At 48.2% G+C, this 25,901-nt stretch overlaps 2 protein-coding genes and 1 long non-coding RNA gene across 3 annotated transcripts in view; 1 reads left to right on the top strand and 2 right to left on the bottom strand.

Annotated features, from left to right (window-relative positions):
- Positions 1 to 11,475: 11,475 nt before the first annotated feature.
- LOC135813653 (uncharacterized) lies at positions 11,476 to 16,546 on the bottom strand. Its single transcript, XR_010553069.1, has 4 exons — positions 16,406 to 16,546; positions 16,272 to 16,323; positions 12,832 to 13,042; positions 11,476 to 12,140 (listed from the first exon to the last, which is right to left on the bottom strand). It is a non-coding gene; the product is annotated as an uncharacterized LOC135813653 (long non-coding RNA).
- A 1,633-nt stretch (positions 16,547 to 18,179) lies between these two features.
- LOC135813446 (uncharacterized) lies at positions 18,180 to 24,257 on the top strand. Its single transcript, XM_065326541.1, has one exon. It carries the CDS (start codon positions 18,180 to 18,182, stop codon positions 24,255 to 24,257), a length of 6,078 nt encoding a protein of 2,025 aa, XP_065182613.1.
- A 1,309-nt stretch (positions 24,258 to 25,566) lies between these two features.
- LOC135814906 (acid-sensing ion channel 3-like) overlaps positions 25,567 to 25,901 on the bottom strand; it is an 8,400-nt gene continuing 8,065 nt past the window's right edge. The window contains exon 6 of the mRNA XM_065328104.1: positions 25,567 to 25,901. This exon is cut by the window's right edge and continues 279 nt beyond it. The gene's annotated coding sequence lies outside the window, so the exon portion shown is untranslated.

Below are 25,901 nucleotides of genomic sequence, written 5' to 3'. Positions count from 1 at the left end.
GACAGGGCCTGGCCTGGAAACGCACCCGAAACTGGCGCAAAATGGCACCCCCTGTGCCCTCTAGACCAAGCCGAGCATAGGGGGTGAAAGGCAATTAGCTGCGTTCGAACGGCGCAATTTGTCCCACTATTAACGGTTGCAATTAGTTTCAACTTTTAGCGCGTATCATTGGCATTCAGAATTCATGGAGTGTGCTCTGCAGGTTAGCAATGAAAGGGAAGACATGACGTGACCCATAAAATCTAAAATGAAAACAAGATGAAACATCACACTTGCACGTTAGCAATCAGCGCTTCTCCAAACTCACCTATTGCTGTTAAACTGTTCTGCAATGTACATTTGAGCACCACTATCAACACTTGTCCATGTCCAAAAGTGGACAGTTCCTGAGCGTTTACCCGCGCCAAGTACAAATTAATCCACTGCTTGTGTATGAGAGTGCCAGAAAACTTCGTAACATCTATAGTCGAGCACCCAGAGAAACAAGAGGTCAAGCGATGCGCTTAGTGAGCTTTTCAGCGTGTAACGCGGGCTATTTGCATTGTTAGGGAGAGTCCATCGACACTGCATTGAGTGCCTGAAACGTCTTCTCAACGATACTTTACCGTGACCTGCGGCTAGACACGTCGGAGATCGTCTCCAATACATGAACACAATTCCCGTATTGTAACATCATTCTCGTAACAAAGCTGTTGCCCATAACGCTACACGTGACAACAGGTCCGGAGAAACATCTCGACACGTCTACCAATTCGTTGTCTTCGTTGGCCGAAGGATACTCTACCTGAGACCAGAAGAGGGAAGCGCCTCATCACTGCATAGTTATCGATACACATTATGGGTTAACATGAGTGTGTCAGCCGGTGAGGATGGCGGTTGGGAACAACGGATTGTAGAGGAAAAAAAAGTGAGAAGAATAGAATCCACTTCAGACGCGAAGGCGGATGGCGAGTTTAGTGCTGTGATGTGTCGGTAAACGCCTGGCGGGAGGTGTTCAGCTGTGACAGTAACATTAGTGGTTATGATAGGCAATACAGACCGGACTATTCTATTGCGCCAATCACTGATTAATTTGAAAATAGCTGGGGAAGTATGCAGACATGCAGCACCATCGAGGCTACATACTCAGACGGGAGGCTGTGCTGAGGGGCTGGCGTCCCAGCACACGCAAACTAGCATCGAAGTGGGGGTTCAATGTCCAGAAGGCACTGCTGTCTGGACTTGATCATGGCGGTAATTCACTGAATTCCCCAGTCGAGTCCGCTCCAACCTCTGCGACTACACATCCTCTAGTAGCAGTAGGTGAGCTAGATACCACGGCAAGGAGTAGCATGCTGGTGTTCGCTGCAACAAACTATGAATTATTCACATGGCATCTCCCCTGCCTTGATTTCTGTGACACTGTTGCATTGAAAGCGAGGCTTGGACTGGATGAGGCCGACAGAAGAAGCGAGGAAGCGGCATTTGTGCGTGGATTGCTTGAACAAACCTAAGTGACGACGCCCAAGCCACACGCAAAAGCGTGGGCAGTAGGTTTACAACTAGCACCAGTACAGGCACTACTAGTACTAGTAGTGTAGCTTGGACACAATTGCTGGGACTATTGCAAGTCCCTGGACCCATCAGTTGTGCCTCGTTCACAGGCCTGGTCTTTCCTCATCTTGCCTGTTGGCACCAAACAGTTTCAGAGCAGTTTGCCAGTCCAAGTCGACGAGATCTGCACCGCTGAGCTGTGTGCCTGAGATCCTGAATAGCTCAAGCGATTCGGTCCAGCGGCGCGGGGGCGGCAATAATGGTTTCAGAGAACACGTCAATGCTATAATATTATCACTACTGGCAGAGGTGGTGCTGTGGTGCAGAGCATCCTACATCGCAGACTAGATAAGCTCAGTACCCATACTAGTACTACCAGATAACTACAGAGTACTATCAACAATGGCGACAACCTCGACTACAAAACAATTCACGTACATGTACATGTACATCTACAACAGTGTGGTGACGATAGCTTTTAAACAGCATGCAGTGTTTAACCAAATCGCAAATACTGCACTTCCAGATTTCGAGCACAACATTGTACATTGTATGAACAGCATCAGCTCTGTAGACTGTAGTTACTTAGGTCAACATCAGCTCTGTAGTTACTTAGGTCAACATCAGCTCTGTAGTTACTTAGGTCAACATCAGCTCTGTAGTTACTTAGGTCAACATCAGCTCTGTAGTTACTTAGGTCAACATCAGCTCTGTAGTTACTTAGGTCAACATCAGCTCTGTAGTTACTTAGGTCGGATTCTCGGTGAGCATGCGACTACGATCGAAGACTAAGTAAGGAGATGAAACGCTCAAGACACAATCAGCACGGAGTAGTATTATTGGCGATCACTATGCATACACGTCTCCAGCGCTACAGTACTGGTAGAGGTTTAGTCCAGAGAGCGGAGTATACCAGTCATACATGTACGTTCTCGTCAGTCCAAGAACGAGATTGTTTTTCGGTGGCATTTTATGTAGGGGTAAAGATGGGAGGAAACGATGCTAGACCTCCTTGTAGTTAGTTTCAGTTCTTGACATCATGCAGGGGCGTGTAGCACTGGTTAACGCTGTCGAAACCCACACACAGCGACTCCTCGACCACTGCCCACCGAGCAACGGACAGACTTTGCCCCATGCGCGTTTCCCTTGTTGTGACCATGCAAGGAGTTCGTTGACTAAACACTTCCTCCTCGCAGCATACCCCACGTGCACCACCCAAAACGTTAAAGCATTTCATTTTCTCCTTCAAAAACCGCCTCAGCAGCATCTGCGCACCAGAAAGAAGACGCGAAGGCATCAATCCAGAAACGACTTGCACTTGTTCTCTCGTGTCGCTTGACTTCCAGAAGTAGTTACATCAATACAGCGTGTACACAGCACAAAGAAGTCGTTTCCGCTGCCCCGTGCGTGATTGGATAGTTCGTTGAAACTTTGCAGTTCGTCCTCTTCCTGTCGACGTGTCGTCGAAAGCAGCCCATGCAGCATGCATCGGAGTTGACTTCATCGAGTTCATGCCCTAGCAGTGTGCATTGTAGATCTACTATAGTCTATACAATGTGCTAGTACAATTCGCCAGAATGACAGTGATCAGGATAAGAGCCCACAGAGTCACAGACCCGGCAGCATTTTAAGCACTGCATGATGATGACACGTCCTTGAACGGTATGACTAATGGAGATGTTCGCTGGATGACGATTAGGGGATTCACTGTCAAACTGCACTGACAGGACGTCGAAAGAGTTCGAAGTAATACAGCTTTTAACTATACAGCTATGCATTGGCACGATTATCAAAGTCATATCCAAACAGGACATGTACAGGTAGTGAACGCGATCTCCATACTTACACGTGACGTAGTTGATCGACATGCACATGCACAGCACAATACGGTCATACATGTACACGTATACTTAACCATAGAGAGAAAGGAGGCTGTGCCAGAGTTAAACGAAATTTCCGAGCATCAGACATGCATCTGTAGCGCCTCTTCAGCTCCACAACATTTACCATTGTATTCCACGTAGAACATAGACAAGCATGCCTTCCAATCCTTCATCATAATTATAAAAGCCTCTATACTCTCTTAGCATGCTTGCTCACTGATTACTTAGTCGTGCATTTTATAATAATACATGTCCATGACTGTACAGTACAATCATGTATATCCAGTTCAACAATGACCTCCTGACATCTCCAGGCCGTTGCTTCACACAGGTCATATCCGCTGCGGTCCAAATACGGGCAAATCCTCCTCGACCAGCGCTCAGTCCGCTGGCCATGGCAGCATGTAACAATTCCTGGACTAGTTGTAGGCATGGCTATTTCAGAACACCTGCAGGTCTGCCCCGTTTGCATGTGCCACGCTGTATTCGTCCAACAGGTGTCTCTCAGCGTCGGAGTGTGCCAGGTCGGTCGTCTGGGTTTTACGCACGTTCCGTCGTGCATTTCAATAACAATGAAACATTATTATTAGTATCGCCTATCCGCCACGAGCATCAATAGGTAATCAATCGAAGCTGAAACTGCGTGTGGAACGTCGTAAGTAAAAGTTGCCTAGAACTATTCAATAATAAGTTATACATTACAGTGTTCGGCATGCATGAAGAGACATATGCCATCATGTCAGAGACGGAGGCCGGATATCCCTAGCATGCCTGTCTGCACGATGTGTCTGAATCCAGCCCAGTCCCGTCAGGCCATGGCATGAGATCAACGTACGTGATAATAATGATGGTTGATCTATAATGCACGTGCTTGTGCATCAGATTCGCCCCCCAAGTCCTACCCACTCCAGGAGCAGGGCACTGGTTAAAAGCATCCGCGTGCATCTCCAGCTCACTGCCACTGCCACACACCCCCTCCAGAGCACACGTGTGCAGATGTATGCCCTGTGTATCAATCCCTGATCTCGGATGGAAGCCTGAACCGTGAAAACAATATACTGGCATGCCCACTGGTCACAAAACAACTCAGAGTGAAACTTGACGGCGAGAAGTGGTCCCGATAACCAATACTTGGTGTAAAGCTGCTCACCTTCGATCCGTTTTAGCTCTCCAGGATTGTTGGAAAACAATAAGCGACCGCAGGATAGATTAGTCGAGTCAACAGAGATGTACTTTCCTTGCTGAACTGCGCTAACCTGCGCTAACCTGGCCATGTTTGGGCACATGTACAGGCAGTCCAGACAAACACACAGAAAAACTGAAGGAGCTCTATTGTCCACGCACAAATGGCGTTTGGTGGCCACTTACCCAAAAGCCCATTGACACTATAATTATGGTATACCCCATGCAACACTATAAGGTATACCCCATGCAACACGCTCTGCACTCGCCTACTGTAGTCACGCTGCACTCAACTGTGTAGGGGAAATCATTTTAGTAGCTACACGACGTAGTACACGCACTTCAGCATTTCCCTACTTAACTTTACAGTCGTTCACAGGATTGTACGCTGCTGGCCTGCCTGTTGTTGTCGATTTCTAGCATTTTATGCCCTGCATCCCCATATCCCTGACCCCCTCTTGTGTATCCAATTCAACTCATGGCAGGTTCCAGGCGCGCAAAAATAACCTACCCGGTACTACAAAAGAAGAGGTCATAATAACATTTTGGCTGGCGCGGCCTACTGTCTGGCCCAGTGCTGGCCCTGTGCTGGCCTGTCTCGTTGCCCCGATTGGCCAAGCAAACCACACACCATAGTGCAACGCGTCGATATCACGTGACATAGAACACCAAGCTAGTCATGTGATCGTTGGAGCTGGACGGGAAATAGACCACTGTCTCGCTTTTTTCAACAGCCACTTTCTACATGATTGTGTAATGAAGACTATGAACTATGAATCAAAGTATGATCTTGGAAAGTTTGTTGCTGACAAACGCGACACGCCACTCACATCTAGACACCCTGAAGTGATTGCGCTAGATTCACACTTTGGCATTTGAAAGCAAATAAGACACACAGTACAGTACTTGTAGCATGCACTACACGTTTCAAAGTAGAATTGCAGGTGTTGATTTGTAAAGAGCAGCAGAAATGCACTTTACATAATACATGTATGTTATAGGAACAAACTGACCATCACCAGATTCACCCGGGCATAATACCTTCTCAAGTACATGTACCTACACTGTACATACATGTACATGCAAAATCATATACCAGGCAGAACAATAGAGATCAAAATCTTTCTCGTTACTCCGAGTTTCGTGTTCAAAAATACCCTTCAGACGATAAAACAATAATGTGCTATTCGCTGGTTATATACATGTAGGGTAATTCTAATGCAGACTGAGGCAGTGCTACAACCACGGTGGGAGATAACACCAGCGCTGGAACATAATATTATAGTCACTTTCTTCATGTTATAACATGTTATACCATTCCTCCGATCAAAAGTGAATCACTACTACTAGTGTGTGTGTGGGGGGGGGGGGGGGGAGGGGAGCATGTACCTCAGTTGATCTACATGTACTTAAAAAAACACGATCTTACATGTACGTTCTACACACCAAGTAGAAAGCAAAGTCAGTAGTTGTTATCAATGCCAAGATAGTATACTGCATGTTACGATGTTTCACTGACCATTTGATCTACAACTTTACGGATACACTTTGATCAAGAGAAAGGAGTCCGTGCAGGAATACTCCAGAGTTCCGATACAAAGCCATTCCGGGAACACTTGTCCTGTCCTGTGCGCACACAAATATGCCCATCTGAATTGACAGGCCCCTCGGGTTGCCACCGAACAGGACAGCCGCCAATCCCTTCACGTCAGCCGCAAAGGGAAACTGTCCTGCCGGCGGCAAAGCTTGAGGGTACTGTGAGGCCGGTAGAAACTCACACGTGTTGCAATACTACTACAATTGTATTCTATAACGACACGAGTGCTTGAAATATACCCAGAGCACTTGAAACGATACTTTCTACAATGAATGATGTGTAAAGTCAGTCAGGAGGTGAATTCAGCTCAACGTCTGCATCCGGCCACCATTACTACATGTACATGGCATTAGTCCACCAACAAGCAATATTGTGCACGCGCATGCAAGGTGATCATCACGTGATTTTTGTTTTTATATTTCGTATTATTTCTTCAGAGCAATGTGACCTCCCGGATCTTCTCGGCAAGGCAGCACCCATCCGCTTTGTTTCCATTCCGCGGTGCCATTGACAAAATCACCGTGTGTGCCGGTTCTCCACGCCAACATTGAACGATACCACCACAACCCTGGTATGGCTATTCACGACGGCAATGAATATGAATCCCAGCTCCAGTTGCCTTTTATCGACCAATCTGCACTTTTGAAGGCCTCTAGTAGGTCCAGGCTTCAATACCCACTTCTCGCGTCTTCGTATGATGCAACCTCCAAAATTCCAAACGTCGTTTGAGGACAGATGGAGGTGTGAGGTTTGTCAGATTTCGATCCCCTGAAAGTCGGTCAGGAATGTTTCAAGTGAGATTTTGGTATTCCTCGCTCCTCCATTCCAAGCGACCTGTACCTTGGGCTCGGGATAGATATTCTGCTTTTTCAAGAGTCAGTTCTGCCAATTTCTGCTCTCTCGTCTGTGATGCTGTTTTCTGCCGAATTTCTGTCGGCATTATCCGCCAGTCCCTAACCTGTACGCACTATTTAGCTATCGTGATCAGTTTGCAAACCCACTGCACATGAGAGTCTGCTGCAGCATCAGGCTGACATCAATGGAGGCTCTTTCCCCAGCAACAGATCATTGCAACATCAAACTAATAATTATAATACTTGATCTATTCTGGATCCGACTGCCCCCAGAATAGAATGTCTGCTGTGTTCAGAGTTCAGACTGGCAACTGCCAGCTCAGGGCCAGTACAGTCACAAGCGATCACACCTGTGAACAGTATTGTCAATATACATGTAGAGCAGTATTAGGTGGAAGAGGATGGTAATATCGTGTCCATTTTAATGCATCTAAAATCCATTATCTTGAGCCGATGCTGACATGTCATACCATGAACATGACGATCGTGTACGGTGTCGTGTCGTGAATGCAGATTGCACCATTACCCGCACAGGTATATTTACTCGAACGCATCTTAGAAGCCTGGTGTTGGAGGAGGGGAATACCTCAAAGGAAATATGTCGTACGACGACAGCATTTGTGCCAGTAGATAAGGAAATGGCCACTCGAGAACCAGATGGTAAAGAGGAGCAGACATGTAGAATTAAGAACAGTTCACTCCCATTTGGCATCATTTCTGGTTTTCACTTGGACATATTGGCTCCTAACAGAGCTAGAAGACAAAACTGCGGACAATACTCTCCTGCAATGATACTGCAATGTAAGCACCTGTCATTTAGCAGACCCTGATATGGCATATTATACGAATTCCATTGTCCCAAGATTCTCTGCCTGCTAGCATAACAAAACTGTAGCTCTGCTGAAAATCTCCCGACTCGCAGGGGTGCGAGCGTTCCTCCTACTCTCGCATTCCCAAATATTTCTATAATTATTCGAGTACTGTCATCCTACTTTGATAAGTGGAGCGTTTAGTTAATATTAGTTCTGGACACCGTAGGGTCTAGCAGGAATACATGTACACCAGCGAGCAGAACAGCATAATTGTTGTATAAAGTTACGTGCTTCTCCGGAGTATTGATGTCAGAATTCGTTAAAACGCAAGCCTCGATTGTCAATTGAGAACAGCTTGCTCTATAACAGTTGATAGCATTCATGCATGCATCTTTCATTGAAAGAAGATTGCGACATAGCCTTCCATGGTTCCACGGATTCAGGCTAAAGACCCGATCAAAAGATCTTCAAGAAGAGAAGGCAATGCAATACTTATAGTACACAACTGTAGCAATACTCCACAATCTATTCTCCGTAGAAGAGCATCTGCACTTTTTGTACATCATTCATTGCCAAGTTGAAACTCTCCCCTTCAATGTGCTGCAAAGGCTGTCGGGAACGTCTTGCAAGCTAGTTTCCTTGTCCATTGAAGAGCATGAGAATGTTTTAGAGATGCCACGTGCTGTCCAGAAGACTGGGACCGAGCCTGGAGTTGAAAATAAGATATGTAACTCCTCGATCTTTCCAAAAATACCACGGAGCGATAGCCTGACATTCTAGAGCGACGAAAAGACCATTGCCCATTGGACCCTGATTCCATGCACGGCAACTGGTACACTGTAATACCTTCGCTATACACATTGTAGCTATTAAAGTCTTGTGGTGATGATGTCACGATGATGTCATTGTTGATGCCGCGGTTCGATGGGCCGATTGGCGATGGCTCAGTTTCATTGCATCAAGCCACTCATGTCATGTACATGTACATAGCCATTGCGCAACCGCGAATCTTCTTGTGATGAATTTCAACCTCAGTGTGATGAATATCTGAAATCGTTCTCTTCTAGATGAAGATGTCATTGATGAACAACAGAACTTTTCAAGTGCTTGTACTTGTATGACCGACGAGTTCATGTCCACAATTGAGATACATGTACGATGCAATTTGTAGCAATTTGCTAAGTAACTAATAATAGTACATTGTACTGGATCAGTGTCGCTTCTGCTGCTCAGGGATCGCTGTCCTGTGTCCAGTGTCGATACACGTACAATCGTGTAGGTGTCAGGCTAGCTCTACATCATCACGACCACTGTGTAGTCATACACATGTATACAGTGCTCAAAGACTTTTATATTGGCAAGACCACAGAACAACAACAAGGGCGATCAAGGTTGTTTGCTGCTACTTGAAGTTTCATGCTTTCTCAATCATCAGGCAACATCTACTGAAAAGACCATAACTATCCGGAAAAATGAATGGAAGAATCCAAAGTTAGCGCATGCCATACAAACTACAGGCAATTCGCAGTCACTATGAGCAAAGCAGATCATTATGATTATACCATAGCGCAACTAAAAAGCCGGCTAAAATTAGTATAGGCCTTTCCATGTACATGTACATGTACAGTGCTGGCAGTTGAAATCCGACCCCTTAGTGGTGCGTCCACATTCTAGCGGTCACTGTTTCGTAGTTTTACCATCCCGTGTTGGGTCTTTGCGATGTGAGGGGTCGGATTTCAATTGCCAGCACTGTAGTCTGTACATGGCTACAGCAGTATACACAGTACAGTCGTGTATATGATTATACATTATGTTGTTAGTTTGACAGCATGATAATTATACCATGATTGTACATGTACATGTAGCGAGTCTGCGCATCCTAGTGCGGTGCTGATATGGCAGCTGCCAGACATTCTTTAGCAGCCGGGCATCATGTCATTGCTACAAACCACCACTTAGACACTCGCACAGACAAATTGCTGTTCGAATTCTACGCACAATGTGCCAACGACCACCCTCGCGCAACTTCCGCAGTTTCGGAATGCCACTTCAGTAACAGCATCCAATTCTGTCACCACGATCTGTTGCTAGCATGACGCTTGTGTTATCCCCAATTAGTTTGGCCGTTAATAAAAGAAATCCAGGAGGCGATAATCGCCAATTGTAAACTCCCAGTGGTCGGCGAGGATACGTTTCCGACTTCCTCCGGGCGGACTGTTACGATCTGCTGGGGCACAAGTTTATGACGTGATTGCAGACGTAAAAAATGTTACCAGATTGAACGATTGCAGTGCAAGTGAGACAACACGTCATATGGTAAGTGTCAAATCACTCTCCGAGTGGGGGCAAACAGCCGGAATTGACCGGGACAACATTGAGACAAGTGTGAGCAGCTCGGCACGTACACCATTGTCTCGTTACATCATGCCAATACAGGCACAACAAATACTGGAAGAAGACAGGGTGAAGGACACGGAAACTCCGCCACGGAACACATACATGTACATGTCGGATAAAGAAGTAGTTACTGAACGGTTAAGTTGAGCGGCGCACAATTCACGAGTGGCAAGGTTGAATCACAGTCATGTAGCAATTCTCAATGTCTCCAATTGCTGCCATCGATCCTGAAGTCAAAAACTAGCTCCAACTACCACTTAAGACAATAGTCAACGTCCTAACTCCTAAATGTAAGTCAATCTGAGCAAGTTGAACATAACAAGTCGTCACTAAGCTAAAAGAAAGATTCAAAGCGAGAATAAAGTGATTGGCATCCAGCAGCGCCTGGAAAGTCACGCAACCCCGGAAAAACTCTTCGCTTCATCCCCAACAACAATGATACGGTGACTTTTTTTATCTCTCCTTCGACATGTCCGCCAACTGATCCTTCAAACAATGCTGTCAATAGTCGTCTTACAATTACAGAAGACAGGGTTAGAGGCACGGGGGCTATAAAGATGCTCTTGCAGACTTGAGCTTCTGGACGGAGCCACTCCTCAAACATCTGTGTGTCATGCTCATGTGCGTCACTAGCTGAAAACTCGGTACTGCTCGCCTGGGAGACAGACTTGGTTCAGGTCGTTGTACTAGTGTAGTATTGGCGTGCACATGATCCAGTGGTTGTTTAGATGCTCTGAGGCCTTACTCCTACGGGAGTGGTGTAGCTGCTGCTGCTGCTGCTGCTACAACCCGGAGTAAGGGATATGGCTGACTGGAGTAAGGGATATGGCTGACTGGAGTAAGGGATATGGCTGACTGGAGTAAGGGATATGGCTGACTGGAATAAGGGATATGGCTGACTGGAGTAAGGGATATGGCTGACTGGAGTAAGGCATATGGCTGACTGGAGTAGTGGGTTTGGCTGACTGGAGTAAGGCATATGGCTGACTGGCCAGGGCTATAAGTAGAAGGCAGCGTGCAATGTATGTTCTGGAGTGATAACGCCAATGTAAACTGGAAACTCCCCCCCCCCCCCCCACCTCCCCGAATTGTCCCAGTACTGATGTGGCGCTAGTGTGTGTAGTTTACACGTGATGCTACCACCACTACCTCATGCTCTACACTACCTCATGACCACCATTACCTCATGACCTACACTACCTCATGACCACCATTACCTCATGACCTACACTACCTCATGACCTACACTGCACCATGACCTACACTGCACCATTACCTACACTGCACCATGATCTTGCTCCTTCTTTGCCCATACTTGGGCATGCGTGGCTAGCGTGCTCACTTGACAAAACCCGGGCAAGAAGGTCCTTACAGACGAAATCCTGAACATAGCATCTGACAGCCATGGGCTAGGCAATTGTCTGGCATTTCAACAAGCAGGTGCTCTCTGTGTCTCCTTTGCCTCATAGGATCAGCATGTCATTATGATGGTGTATGGTGGTGGTGGTGGTTGTGCCAAATAACATCAACTGAAACTAAGCATTCACGCTCAAGGCTACGCGCACACACGCGTACGTGCAAAGTCCAAACCACCTGTAGCATACCTGGAAATACCATTGGCACACGCAAAAGCTGAAAACAGCAAGACAGATTACAGGCAATGGTGTGCTCCAGGATAGCATGGCAATGCCCTGGAGATCTTGTTGGAAGTGCCCTGGAGATCTTGCATGGCAATGACGACATGATTTGCCCCAGAAATCGTGTGCGATGGCCATCCAGCATCTAGGAATGCCTTCATGCAGAACGGTAGCACCAGCAGGGCAGCTCTGAAAGGTCAGCCATCCACCTTGAAGACAGCGCTGCTGGATTCTCGGTCATGACTCTGTACTTGACAGCACAATGGGAAAGATCCGTTGAAAAAGAAACTCAAAACAAAAAACAAAAAACAGCAAGGGTGTAGTAGCACTGAGCCAGAATCTTTACGTAGACTTTCCGGCAATAATGACAGATCGACTCGTCACACACGTGCATTGCACTGACTTCTGCGCAGCCAATATTTGGCGGAGTGAAATGGAATCGCTCGGCATATGCAACACATTTCAGGCCATGGAGTGGACCTTGACGCAATGTGCTGTACAAGATTGTACTCCGCTTAAGCATATTGACAAGCGTGCCCTTGCTTGTACAAACGCTAACACTGATTCATTCGGGTAAGCGCAAGTAACTTGTAAAGAAACTTCATGTAGTGCATGTATTAGAAAAGTACCCTCCAAATGTCTTGCGCAAAGCAGTTATAACAGGAACAAGCGCCAGTTACCGTAATGGCTGACACTTGTCGTCAGCTACTTGCAGCAATTGCAGCAAAGACTGATCAATTTACCATCAAACACACTGTTTCTACAACCCTTCTGTTCCGCTTGAACCCTGCCAGGATTGTGCTACCAATTGACGACTAACACATTGGAATGGCTTGACAGCAACGCCAAGGCCTTGCTCTGACTCACTGCCAGTACTGTGATTCAGCCAATACAACTAACTGTCCACGCTCAGTCAACAGGCAGTGATACACATACCTTGCATCGCTTTGCAATCGACCAGCGGCAGCTCTCCTTGTGTGGTCGAAAGTCATGTTTGCGACAATCATTGTGACCTTGCACAGCACACTGCATCAACAGCTAAAGCAGTGTTCCCATTATGCTATGTACTAGCATTAAGCTCAGCAAGCAGATGAGCGGTCATTGTTGTCCTCTGTGCTCATACACTGTGCGGCGCTGTGCAGTAAACCTACGATGTGGAAGCAGCAGAAAGCAAAGTGAACACAGAGACCAATGTAGAGGAGAGTGCATGCATGCACACGGCTCCTACTCCATCCAGCATGTGTGTACACACACACACACACACACACACACACACACACACACACACACACACACACACACACACACATATACACATACACACACACGTGCGGACACATACTGTTAGCTGTTCTAATACAACATGGGATCCAGAACACGGGAAAGGAACTGCATCCACAATACATACACAAGTAAATGGGCAGAGAGTGACTATTCGTAATGGCTTTGTCATGTGTTCATACTGATACATGTACAATGACGGATGTTTCTTCGTTTCGGTGTGAATGCTTGATTTGAGCACTTCCCTAAGCTTTCTTCTCCTTCCAACTCTTACTTTCTCAAAGTTCTTGCCAGTAAGATTGTCCTGGGAATATTCCGCTGGCTATTTGCTGGTTACAGGCCACACTCGTTTGCCAATGCACACAACGTGCACACAACATGTTCCATGGTCGTCTGTGACCGCTCACACGCTTTGCCAGACCTTGAGCAGCAGCAGTAGTGACATCGCGATGTATTGCGGCGACGATACACGTACCGTGTGACAATTAGCCACCGCACCAACCCCCTGTGTGCCCTGTTTGGCGGGCAATTGGCTGACGCTCGGAGGACCTCCTTGATGACAGTGACAGTGAACCATAAAACTGTAAACAACAGTCAAGTGTACACTGGTGGCAACAGTGATCATGTTCAGTCTCTACTCTCTACGCAGTGTGACTGTCAGGATTGAGACCACACACGGGTGGGGCTGGTCTACTGATGATGAATAATGACTCGGGCAATTGCCACAAGGATATTCACCCTGGAACTAACACTACCAGAGACGCTCAGTTCAAGGCTGCAGCACTGCCAAATTACCTACACGTGCATGTTACGAGCTCAATACAGTCATTGTAGTTGTGCAGTGCTTCGATTGAATATTCAAAAAGCCACCAAACAACACACATGCATTTAACGATGTATTGTTAGCATTGAGGAATCGTAAATTGGTGTTTTACAACTCCCTGGTTAGCGTGCTACCTGCATGCACTATTGTACCTGTCTGACACTCACCCCATTTCCCCCTTGCACCTGGTCGTGGCTGCTGCAGATACTCTATCAGGTGCCATGGATACCTGGCAGTCGCTCAATACCCACGGCTATTCTCAAACAAGCCGGCCCTCCATCTCCTCCATGTCAGGCAAAGCTTTCCGAGCGAGGTCGCCTCCTAACTGCCACCGTTTCCGTTCGGAGCTTCCCACTGGTGAACATCCTGCAGCATGCATCTGCTTCAAACAAAACACAACCGTTCAAGATCAACTTCATGTCCGTCGTCATTCTCTCCCGGGTGGCAGTAACTGGCCCGGCAACAAACACTTTCTGTGGCAAATCAATCTATACCTGCCTTCCCGGCACTTATTAATGTGAAGCTCCACATTTTTATACGTGCATGTTCTTTGTTTTGCTTCTCTCCTTCCTTCTCTGCTAACGTTACATGTATTTTAGTCAATCTGCCTCTTTTTCGCCACGTTCAATGATTGTTTCTGGTGCGTTCTGTCTGCGGTGATGCTGAGACCTTCCCGGTCGGCTGAGTGCGAGGGCCCCACCGCCACTCTTAGCATCCTGCCCCGCGGGAGGCGTGCAATTTTGTGCGCTCTGCTTGTGCGAGTTGAGTAGTGACGGTGTTGAGTCACTTTGGTCCAGTATCCGCCGGCTAATGCAGAAACTACAGTAAACCTCTCAAGGCGATGACTCTGATAAGGCGACCGGCCACCTGTCCCAAAGGACCACTACAACTTGGACCAAGGGCCGTTATTTCCAGTCAAACGACCCTGGTAACAGAGACCACGTCCTGAAGATCCCTTGAGCGGTCGTCTTTGGAAGGTTCCACTGCTTGTGCACATGTACAGTGCAAGGCTCAGTACTCCATGTTACCCTGAGTGATCATAGGCAAATACAGTGGTCCCTCTATAATCCGGCACCATTTGTGCCATGAAAATCTGCTGGATTAGAGAGGGTGCTGGATTAACAAATCTGATTTACTGCTGCAATGTGCATGAAGAGGACATTTTGGCTACTGAAAATTGTGCTGGTTTATCGAGGGTGCTGGATTATAAAGTGCCGGATTAGAGAGGGACGACTGTACAGCACTATCAGTATAGCACTGATGCTCTGCCTGCATACAGGATTCCCAATGGCTTCCCTGCTACATGTGTCAATGGTTTGCCTTCATCCACAGCCGGAAACCTCTATTATGAACCGATCAGTGCACACATCCAGTGCCCATCCACACCAGGTAGACGATTTGTGCTCTCCGATTTTGTCTAGAGGCTACATGTAACTGTTCAAAGCAAACACGGCGGTCACGCAGGGAACCCCGTGTTTTCATCATGACACTATATTAATGGCAGCACAAGCCGGCAGTACTCAACACAGTCATATGAAGCATAGGCAGAACATGTCTTTAGGGACACCTAGGGTTGTCAGACCGGCCATCTTTTCCCATACACCTGTACAAAATACTACTCGTCCCAGAAATGCAATGAGGATAGAATCATGGTCCCGCCACTTGGCACTGGATGACGATACCAAGCACCTCATGAGACCAATTTGCCTACAAAAAATTACGTTATCTGGGTTTGTGGCCCTTATATTGCTAGGTCGTCTGCATACCAAATGCAGACCTATGACGTGCAAAGCTTGTCATAGATACCTGGCGACATATGTAAAAAGAAATTTTAATTAATACAAGTAATTTATCCAGCCAACTGACCGTCCCCACTGCATGCAGCTGACTAGAGTGACCCGGAACAACTGAATGTCCGAATGTCACTGCCCAGCAGCTGACATGTGCCAAGTAACAGTTGAGTTGGTTAGCACCGCTTCCAGTTTAAAATAGGCGCATGACATGACCATATCCACGAAAAGCAAGTGGCTAGTACTATTAGCATTAGTTGTACCTTGCAAGTACCGAACTCTTCCTCTCCTCTCCTCCATGCGCTCTCACAGCCGACTCACTGCTACCCTCAGTAGCCATTACACACACCAACCAAGGAAGGGTTGCAGTTGCAAGTACCGAGCTATTTTATCATTGATTGTAGACTGATTTGATCCATAATTATCTTCCTTATTGGCCATGGGCCATCGTGGAAATACAGAGTAATAAAGCTCTGGCTTACCCAGAAACAAAGTAGCTGCTGGCAATCGCCCTCAACACCATCATCCGCCAGCCTGCAATAGAAAAGGTGGGAAGTACCAACGATTCCCAGCCCGCTAAATCATGCAGACGGGAACATGTTACGCAGAAACTTACTTGAAACAAGAGGGACACTCTTCCTCGAAAACTAATTTCTTTCTCAAACATTCGTTACACTAACGCCGAGTGTTACAGTTACCAAACTGGCTTGTCTTTTCTACTTTCTTGTGTGTTTTTTTGTACATGTACATGACATGATCTCAGTCAGACATGGCATCATCTAATCTTGCTGTGGGATTTTCATTCGCAAAGCTATGACCATGATGACGAAGTGCCAAAATTCGACCCTCTGCGGTCCGAGTCGAAGGAGAAACTTAAAAGTTATGGAGATCAACCACTTATACTATGTTATAGAGCCGAATTATGACAGGCATCAGGATCAATGACTATGTCCACACATCGCGGAAGTAGCTGAACTAAGGGAGGATGTTGACCTTTTCTTTTGATACACACCAGCGATAAGTTACTTATCGCTGGTGTGTATCAAAAGAAAAGGTCAACATCCTCGGTGATCAAGACAGGCCTACTAATAGTATTAGTAATACTATTCTGTCCCCGGGGAAAATTGCGATTCCGCGGCCGCGTTTTTTTCCGCGTTTTTGCGATTTTTTAAAAGACCGCGTTTTCCGCGATTTTCCCGCGTTTTTTGAACTTTTTTGTTACACTACACGTACACACAGTGCACTGTTCGGTCAGCAACGTCTCATCGTGGCGGATTTTTACTCAAATATGACGAGTGCTTACACCAGAGACTTGTAACTGATTGATTTCACTACATACTCACTGAAAATTGCCGCACCTCAATATTATTCACCGCATATTCACCGCAAATTATGCCGCGTTTTTCCCCGCGTTTTTTTGCAATTTTTTTCCGCAATTTTCCCCGGGGACAGACATATATAGTGACCTGGTCTACAACTGGTCGGTTGGACAGTGAGAAGAATCTGCACTGGTATACATCGATGCTGGAGTGAAATCCATCGCCAGCCGCGGGGTGGGCTTCTTCGGTTAGTTGCGAAATCTTCACAAACGCCACACAGCATCTAAACCTGAATTCACTAATACAGTCGTCCCTCTCTAATCCGGCACTTTATAATCCAGCACCCTCGATAAACCAGCACAATTTTCAGTAGCCAAAATGTCCTCTTCATGTACATTGCAGCAGTAAATCAGATTTGTTAATCCAGCACCCTCCCTAATCCAGCAGATTTTCGTGGCACAAATGGTGCCGGATTATAGAGGGACCACTGAGTAGACGGTGAACCTCTTTCAGTAGTCTAAGTATGGTGTTATGGCAAATCACTGCCGCTAGCCTTTGGGTGTCATTACGTTCATGGTAATTCCAATGCATGCCCGCATCAACGTGCCCTTCTTTGGTGTCAGTTATGCTGTGTGCACGCGTAGAGGTGATACATTTATTGTTCCTGTGTGGACCAGTCTAATCATAATTATTCCTGGCTGTTCTTTTGTGCTATTCATGCTATTCATGATGCATGTAGTAGTAGTAGTGCATCGTGTTGTGTTATGCATGTCTCATGTGCCGTTTCCCGCGCGCGCGTGAAACCGACTTCGCGGCTTGTAGTTTCTGTGCATAATTAGTTGAGTCGGCGTCTTGTTGTTTGGACTGGAGACTACACCGAGTTGTGTTCTTTTCGTTGTTTCAGTCAGTTACAGCTTGCAGTTATTCCTCTCGTGTAGTTCAGTTGCTTTACTAGTGTCTCATCCTGAAGTAAAGATTATTCGTTATTATCTCTGTGAGTCAGATCCCTCTTTCGTCTAATGGTAGCAGAGGATGGTTATCTTCACCTAGTCGGAAGTCCATCGGAGCGAGATGTCTGAACACAGCGACGATATCAGTCACGAGCGGAACAGGGTCACGGTAGGCGATGATGTTGGGCCTGGCCATGATGTTGAGCCTGGCGATTATGTTGAGCCTGGCGATTATGTTGAGCCTGGCGATTATGTTGAGCCTGGCGATTATGTTGAGCCTGGTAATACGGACGGCCAGGAAGAGCAAGTCAACGATGCTGTGACCTCGGCATCTGCAGACATGAGAGTGGCAAAAATTCAAATGAAACGGCGCTTGACGTCGCGGCGACGAGGCTTGATTTTGCAGATCCGTGACGAGAAGTTGAGTTTGGATGCCGTGAGAGACGAATTCGAGGCAGTGCAATGGTTCGCCAACGAGGTGAATCAGGTGTTGGAGTCACTGGTGACGTGTTTTCAAGCCGAGAAAAAAGGCAAAGCAGTCGACGCAGCAATAACGGAGCTGGAGGAAGTGGCAGAAGCAATGGCGCACCTGGAGCAGCAGGTGGAGATGTACGAGGAGCAACAACATATTCGTGCGCGTCATTCCGCAGGGTTCAGTCAGTACCACCCTGTTATGCCATCAAGCTTCAACGCTGCTCACGACCCATTAGGTGGGGTGTCAGGAACTGCTCAGTCTGCGAGTTCTGCACAGTCCGCTAGACCGTCTTCCGCGCCTGGTGGCGTCAGTGCGGACTTCACTCCTGTCACAAGCAACACATTCAGCACCAACAGGCCTGTCAGTGCCAGTGTCTCAAGTAAAAGCGCAATCACCTCACTTTCTTCGTCTGTAGGTGCACCCACAAGCTCCAGCTCGACTCCACCAGTCAGTGTGAGTGCAGGGAGCAGTCACCACTCGAGTTCTAGTACCAGTAGTAGCCATAGCATCAGTTCCCGCACAAGTAGCAGTGCGCCAGCAGCAGCAGCAGCAGCAGGCCCCACAGTGCCACTGAGTCAGGCCAGCAACACCAGCGCACCTGTAGCTGTACAAGCAACCAATAGCAATGTACTGCCCAGGCAATCAGCCCCTGTTCACTCCAGCAGGGTACACACAGCAGTCATGAGTGGAAGTAGCCAGAGACCAGCCCATACATTACACCAGTCTGTGGCCGCCGTCCCATTTGTACCTAGAGCCAGTTTCAGGCCTACACAGAGTGTGGCACATGGCCATGGCGGCAGCTACAATGGTCTACCAGTACCAACTCCATCGAGACCATCTAGTTTTGCTGCACCACCAGCTGGAGCCGCAGACGTCTTCAGCAAAATGAGAAGCATTTCAATACCCGTGTTCGATGGTGATAAGCGTGCCTATGAGTTATGGAAGGCCACGTTCTTGGCGTGCGTGGACAGTGCGCCAATCAGCCCAACCCTGAAGCTGTTGCAGCTACGACAGTATGTAGCGGGAGAAGCGCTAAGATGCATCGAGCGGCTAGGGTACGCCCCGGACTCATACCACAAGGCAATGGAACGCCTGGAACGGAAATTCGGAGGTACGCGGCGCCAAGTGATGGTGTACTTAGATGAACTGGAACGGTTCAAGCCATTGCACGGAGATCGAGTCAACGCACAAGATCTGGAACAGTTCTCAGATTTGTTGGAAGTAGCCGTGACCAACTTGAAAGCAGCGGGTCGCCAATCGGAGCTAGAGGTGGGCACTCTGTACGCGCGAATCCAGCAGAAGCTGCCAGAAGACCTGCTGACAAGATACCATAGGTGGCTCTATGAGCATCAGCGCCCAGAAGGGGTGGAGGCGTTGCTCGAGTGGGTCAATCTCGAGGCCGACTTTCACATTACCGCCAATGAAGCCATCGCAGGCCTAGCACCTGGTCGCCATAGACATGGCCGAGAGCGCCCAGCAGCCCGAGGCCACTCATTCCATGCAGCAGAGTCACCCAATCCGACACCGGCAGCGTGTCCAGTATGCTCCCAGGACCATCAAGTGTGGACATGCAAAGATTTCAAGGAAATGGATGTGGACAAGCGTTGGAAAGTGGCGAAAACACATCGGCTCTGCTATCGCTGTCTGGGCAAGGGCCACCGAGGTGCTGACTGCCAGCGGAAGAGAAAGTGTGGCGTAGACAAGTGCAGCGATACCCACAACTATCTGCTTCACAGGGCAGTAGCCATTGACACGTCTAGAGCCAGAAATGGCACGGAAAGGGGTCGTACCAGTGAGACAGCCAGAACCACAACCACTGCTAACATCGGAGCAGGCGCCAGACCGTTGTCACTGAGAACCTTGCCGGTCGTTTTACGAAACGGTGACCGCAACCTCAGGGTGAATGCGCTGTTGGATGATGGGAGCACCCAAAGTTATGTGAACACAGAGGTAGCGGACCAGCTCAACTTGCAGGGACCCATGAAACAGGTTTCGATCAGCACCCTCAACGGAGCAGTGGAGTCTTTCGAGTCAATGCCAGTGGATCTGCTGGTAGAGAGTGTAGATGGCAAGTTCATCAGTCCGTTCTCAGCCATCACAACTAGTCACGTCACAGGCACACTGAAACCGTACGATTGGACCGTCGAGTCAAGTCAGTACCATCATCTGCTGGACATACCCTTCGAACAGCCAGCAACTCGCCAGATTGATATGCTGATTGGCCTGGATCATGCCGAGCTTCACTACTCTCTGGAGGAGGTGAGGGGTGATCAGGGAGAACCGGTGGCGAGGAGAACCGCGCTAGGTTGGACCTGTGTTGGACCTGTGAGTGGAAGCTCAGATCATCACCGCACTCACTTCAGCAGAGTCGATGACGGTAATCTGGAGATGCTGGTCCGGCGTATGTGGGAGGTGGAAGAGCCTCGCCGACAGAGCCCGCTTGCAGCAAATGACCGACAAACTCTTGCAGATGCAGAGGCAGCAACAAAGTACTGCAACGGCAGGTACACCGTCAAGCTGCCTTGGAAGAGAAGCCCGCCAGAGGAGAACGGTAGCTACGAGATGGCACTGAAGAGACTGCGCTCGACAGAGAAACGCCTCCACAAGGAACCAGAAGTAGCAAAGGAGTACTGCCGTGTACTGCAGCATCATGTGAACGCTGGATACGTGACTGCAGTAAAGCTCGAGTCAACAGGTGGTTGGTACCTCCCGCACTTTCCAGTCACCAGACCAGATGCAACAACAACTAAAGTGAGGGTGGTCTTTGACGCATCAGCCAAATGCAAAGGAGCAAGCCTGAACGACTACCTCCACCCAGGACCGAAGCTGCAGAGAGAGCTACCGCACATATTGCTGCGATTCAGGGCAAAGCCAGTTGCTATCGTGGCCGATGTAGCAGAGATGTACCTCCAGATCGAGCTGTCTGAAGATGATCAGAAATTTCATCGTTTTCTGTGGCGGGACTTGGATGCGTCAAAGGAGCCAGTCGCCTACCAGTACCAACGGGTGGTGTTTGGCGTGAATTCGTCCCCATTCCTAGCACAAATGGTGTCTCAGAAACATGCTGAGCAGCTAAAAGAAGAATTCCCACGTGCTGCAGAAGCGGTGTTGAAGTCGACTTATATGGACGACACTATGGATTCCACCGACGATGACAAGGATGCCATCAAACTGTACCAGGACCTGAGTGAGCTGTGGCACCGTGCCGGAATGCATCCTCGCAAGTGGATTTCGAACAGCACCGAGCTACTCCAACTGATCCCACCGGAAGATCGTGCCAAGCAGGTGAATCTTCAGGATAGTATTCTGCCGTCAACCAAAGCGCTTGGTGTGCAGTGGGATGCAGAGACGGATGTCTTTACGTTCAGGTGTCGAGCACCAAGTTACTCAGTCCTGAGCAAGCGGACCTTTCTGAAGATTCTGGCGACTCTGTTCGACCCGCTGGGGTTCGTCTTGCCCTTCGTGATGAGCGGCCGCATCCTGTTCCAGGAAATGTGGGTCGATGGTATTCAGTGGGATGAGCCACTGCAAGATGATCTACTTGCCCGAGCAGTGCAATGGTGTGATGAATTCGAGAAGCTAGAAGCCGTGGCTGTGCCCCGTTGTTTGAGACTGTCAAACACAGAAGCGATCACTGCCACGGAACTGCACATCTTCAGCGACGCATCGCAAGACGCATATGGAGCAGTCGCCTACCTCCGTCACAGCTACGAATCCGGGGCTGTGACCTGTCGCCCGGTGGCAAGTAAAGGCAAGGTAGCTCCGATAAAAAGCACCAGCATCCCGCGTTTGGAGCTGACTGCGGCGGTAGTTGCAGTAGATTTGGCTGTGTCAGTGGGTGAAGTGCTGGCTATACCCGAGAGCAGTTGGCATTGGTGGACGGATAGCATGAACGTCTTGTGGTGGGTGCGCAATCGAAGTCGCCAGTTCAAGCCATTCATTGCCAACAGAGTGGCAGAGATTCAAGCCTCAAGTCAGCCAGGTCAGTGGCACTACGTCCCGACAGAGTGCAATCCTGCAGATGTGGTTTCCCGTGGGTCCAGTGCCGCCAAGCTTGTACAGGAGGCCCAATGGTGGAATGGACCGCAGTATCTTCTCCTTGACAAGTCCCAGTGGCCGCCACCACCCAGCAAACTCACTTGTCCTGTCGTGCCTGAGGTGAGGTCCGCATGCAAGGAAGCCACAATGAGCACAGTTGAAGGAGTGTCACTCTTCACGTTTGTGAGCAAAGATTGGAAGCTGGAACCCAGGAACTTCTCATCGTGGAGAGTCGCCGTACGTCGTCTAGCCTGGGTGCTTCGCTTTGTCAGCAACTGCCGCACCCCGGTTGATGAGAGGCAAGTCGGCAGCTTGAGCCCTGAGGAAGTGACAGACGCGGAGCTTTCCTTCATCAGAACAGCTCAACAAGAGAGCTTCCCAGAGTATGCTCTCCTGAGAAAGGGGAAGGCAATCCCAACGACCAGCAAACTGGCTAGTCTTTGTCCTCGGCTAGATGAAGATGGAGTCATGCGAGTGGAAGGACGGACCCAGAATGCAGAATTCCTACCCGAAGCAACTAAGCATCCAATCGTTCTACCACGTCACAACTGGGTTACATACCTGATTGTCAAGGACCAACATGAGGCTGCGAACCATGCTGCTGGAGTCAACCACACGTGGTCCCTGCTGATGCAACGCTTCTGGATCATTGCGGGACGAGAAGCAGTTCGTGAGTGCGAGCAGAGGTGTACTGAATGCAGAAAGAGGAAAGCCAAACCTGTCACTCCAATCATGGCCCCTCTGCCGAAGATACGGTTAGAGTCACCGCGTCGTGCCTTCGGCCGGGTTGCTGTGGACTACGCCGGGCCATTTACGACAGTTCAGGGTCGAGGACAGAGGCGGGCAAAGAGATACCTCTGCCTCTTCACTTGTCTCACGTGCCGTGCTGTGCATTTGGAGTTGTCCTATTCCCTGGACACCAGTAGTTTCTTGAATGCCTTCGAGAGAATGAGCAACCGCCGAGGCGTGCCAGAAGAGGTCCTGTCGGACAATGGGACGAACTTTGTAGGAGGACAACGCGAGCTGAAAGAGCTAGAACAAGAACAGGCGGCGCTCCAGTTGAAGTTCCCACGTGTACGGTGGCACTTCATTCCTCCAGGTGCCCCGCATTTCGGCGGCGTTCACGAGACCATGGTCAAAGCCGCCAAGAAGGCCATTCATGCAGTTCTGAGTGATGCCAGCATCACCGATGAGGAGCTTCAGACCGCTTTCTGTAGTGCCGAGTCTCTCCTCAACTCAAGACCGCTAACAATCCCTTCTGTGGATGCCAGAGACGACTTGCCCTTGACTCCGAACCACTTCTTGGTTGGACGTGTGGAGCAGTTCTCCATCGGCACAAGCAGTGACGATTACCGCCTACAACAAAGATGGAGGAGAGTGCAAGAACTTGTCACACACTTCTGGCACCGTTGGATGAAAGAGTGGGTCCCCGGACTGAATCGCCGTGCTAAGTGGTCCGCCGAGGAAAGGAACATAGCAGTTGGAGATATCGTCCTGGTGATCACGGCAGATACGCCACGGGGTAAATGGCCCCTTGGAAGAGTGACGGAAGTGATGCCAGGTCAAGACGGCACCGTGCGTGTGGCAAGAGTGCTAGTTGGCGGGAAGACAGTGACCAGGCCTGTGGTGCGACTGTGCCCAGTTGTCACGGTGGGCGTCGCTGGACCTGATGATAGTGAGGACTGATTCTGAATCGCCCTAGCATGCTTACCGGCTGGATGTGTCTCTCTTGTGCATCAGTCGTCCGTTTTTGCAGCCATTTATGTTTCTGTACAGCTAGCTCATAGCTCGTTACGTTTCGTTTTCTTTTCTGATAGTTCATTTTAGTTGTATCAACGTTGATACTTACCGGTAGTTGTATCAAGGAGGGTGGAATGAGTAGACGGTGAACCTCTTTCAGTAGTCTAAGTATGGTGTTATGGCAAATCACTGCCGCTAGCCTTTGGGTGTCATTACGTTCATGGTAATTCCAATGCATGCCCGCATCAACGTGCCCTTCTTTGGTGTCAGTTATGCTGTGTGCACGCGTAGAGGTGATACATTTATTGTTCCTGTGTGGACCAGTCTAATCATAATTATTCCTGGCTGTTCTTTTGTGCTATTCATGCTATTCATGATGCATGTAGTAGTAGTAGTGCATCGTGTTGTGTTATGCATGTCTCATGTGCCGTTTCCCGCGCGCGCGTGAAACCGACTTCGCGGCTTGTAGTTTCTGTGCATAATTAGTTGAGTCGGCGTCTTGTTGTTTGGACTGGAGACTACACCGAGTTGTGTTCTTTTCGTTGTTTCAGTCAGTTACAGCTTGCAGTTATTCCTCTCGTGTAGTTCAGTTGCTTTACTAGTGTCTCATCCTGAAGTAAAGATTATTCGTTATTATCTCTGTGAGTCAGATCCCTCTTTCGTCTAACGACTGTACTACTATTAATTTTTTACTAGTAATGGTGCCATGCTTTTAGTACAGTGAAACCTAGTTTTTTAATGAACACTGATAAAACAAACTGAAACTTTAGCTTTAGAAGAACTAGCACTCATAACTCTAGTGGATAAAATTCACTGGGTACTAGTATCCACTGGGTATAAAATTAATATGGATTCGAAGAACTCCCGTTATCGCAAACAAATACTGCCGGTCCTGGCTTGGTGTTCGTCCTAAAGCGGTTTGACTGTACCTCAAAAGAAGTGTAACTAATTATGCATTCATCCCCCCCCCCCCCACACACACACACGACCTAGCCAACAGATTGCATCGGTAAGGCAGTTGTTTCGCAATATTTTTGTCTCTCCAAAGGCAGTTCCTCGCATCCTATTGCCACTTATACCAACTCTCATACCACCGCCGATCAAACAGAGGTGTTTGATCTGTGCCAATTTCCCTTTGAAGCATGGCCATTGCAACACTGATAACCATGATAACAGCATACCTTTAAAAAATATCTGGCAAACCTGTAGGCTGTAGGCCGCATAGGTCGTGCATTCACCCACCTGATCACAATAATTACAGTATAGTCAATTTCAACAAAATCAATTTAAAAGCATGAACAATCCAGCAGCAGGTATTTATACACAGTGCATCTCAACATCAACTTAGTAGTAGGTATACCCAGGCAATGCTGTAGACTGTAGTCACTGAGTAGCTATAATGATTATGTACATTGAGGTACTGCCTCAACAGAGTCAACACCTGATTTATAGCTGAACTTGTAGCACAGCCCGCACATGAGTGTTACTATCTTCAATGAAGTTGTTGTAGTACTCTCAAGAATCCTAATAGGATTTGTTTATGATTGTCAGCACCTGAGCAAGACACAGTGCATCAGGATTGAGCACTGT

This window comes from Sycon ciliatum, chromosome 4 (genome assembly GCF_964019385.1).
Source record: "Sycon ciliatum chromosome 4, ocSycCili1.1, whole genome shotgun sequence".
In the NCBI taxonomy this organism is placed as follows: Eukaryota; Metazoa; Porifera; class Calcarea; order Leucosolenida; family Sycettidae; genus Sycon; species Sycon ciliatum.
Note: the sequence above shows the minus strand (reverse complement) of the source record. Positions and strands in the feature narration are given on the sequence as shown.

Excerpts from the sequence above, each read along its gene's own strand:
- LOC135813446 (XM_065326541.1), top strand. The coding sequence starts at position 18,180 with ATGTCTGAACACAGCGACGATATCAGTCACGAGCGGAACAGGGTCACG.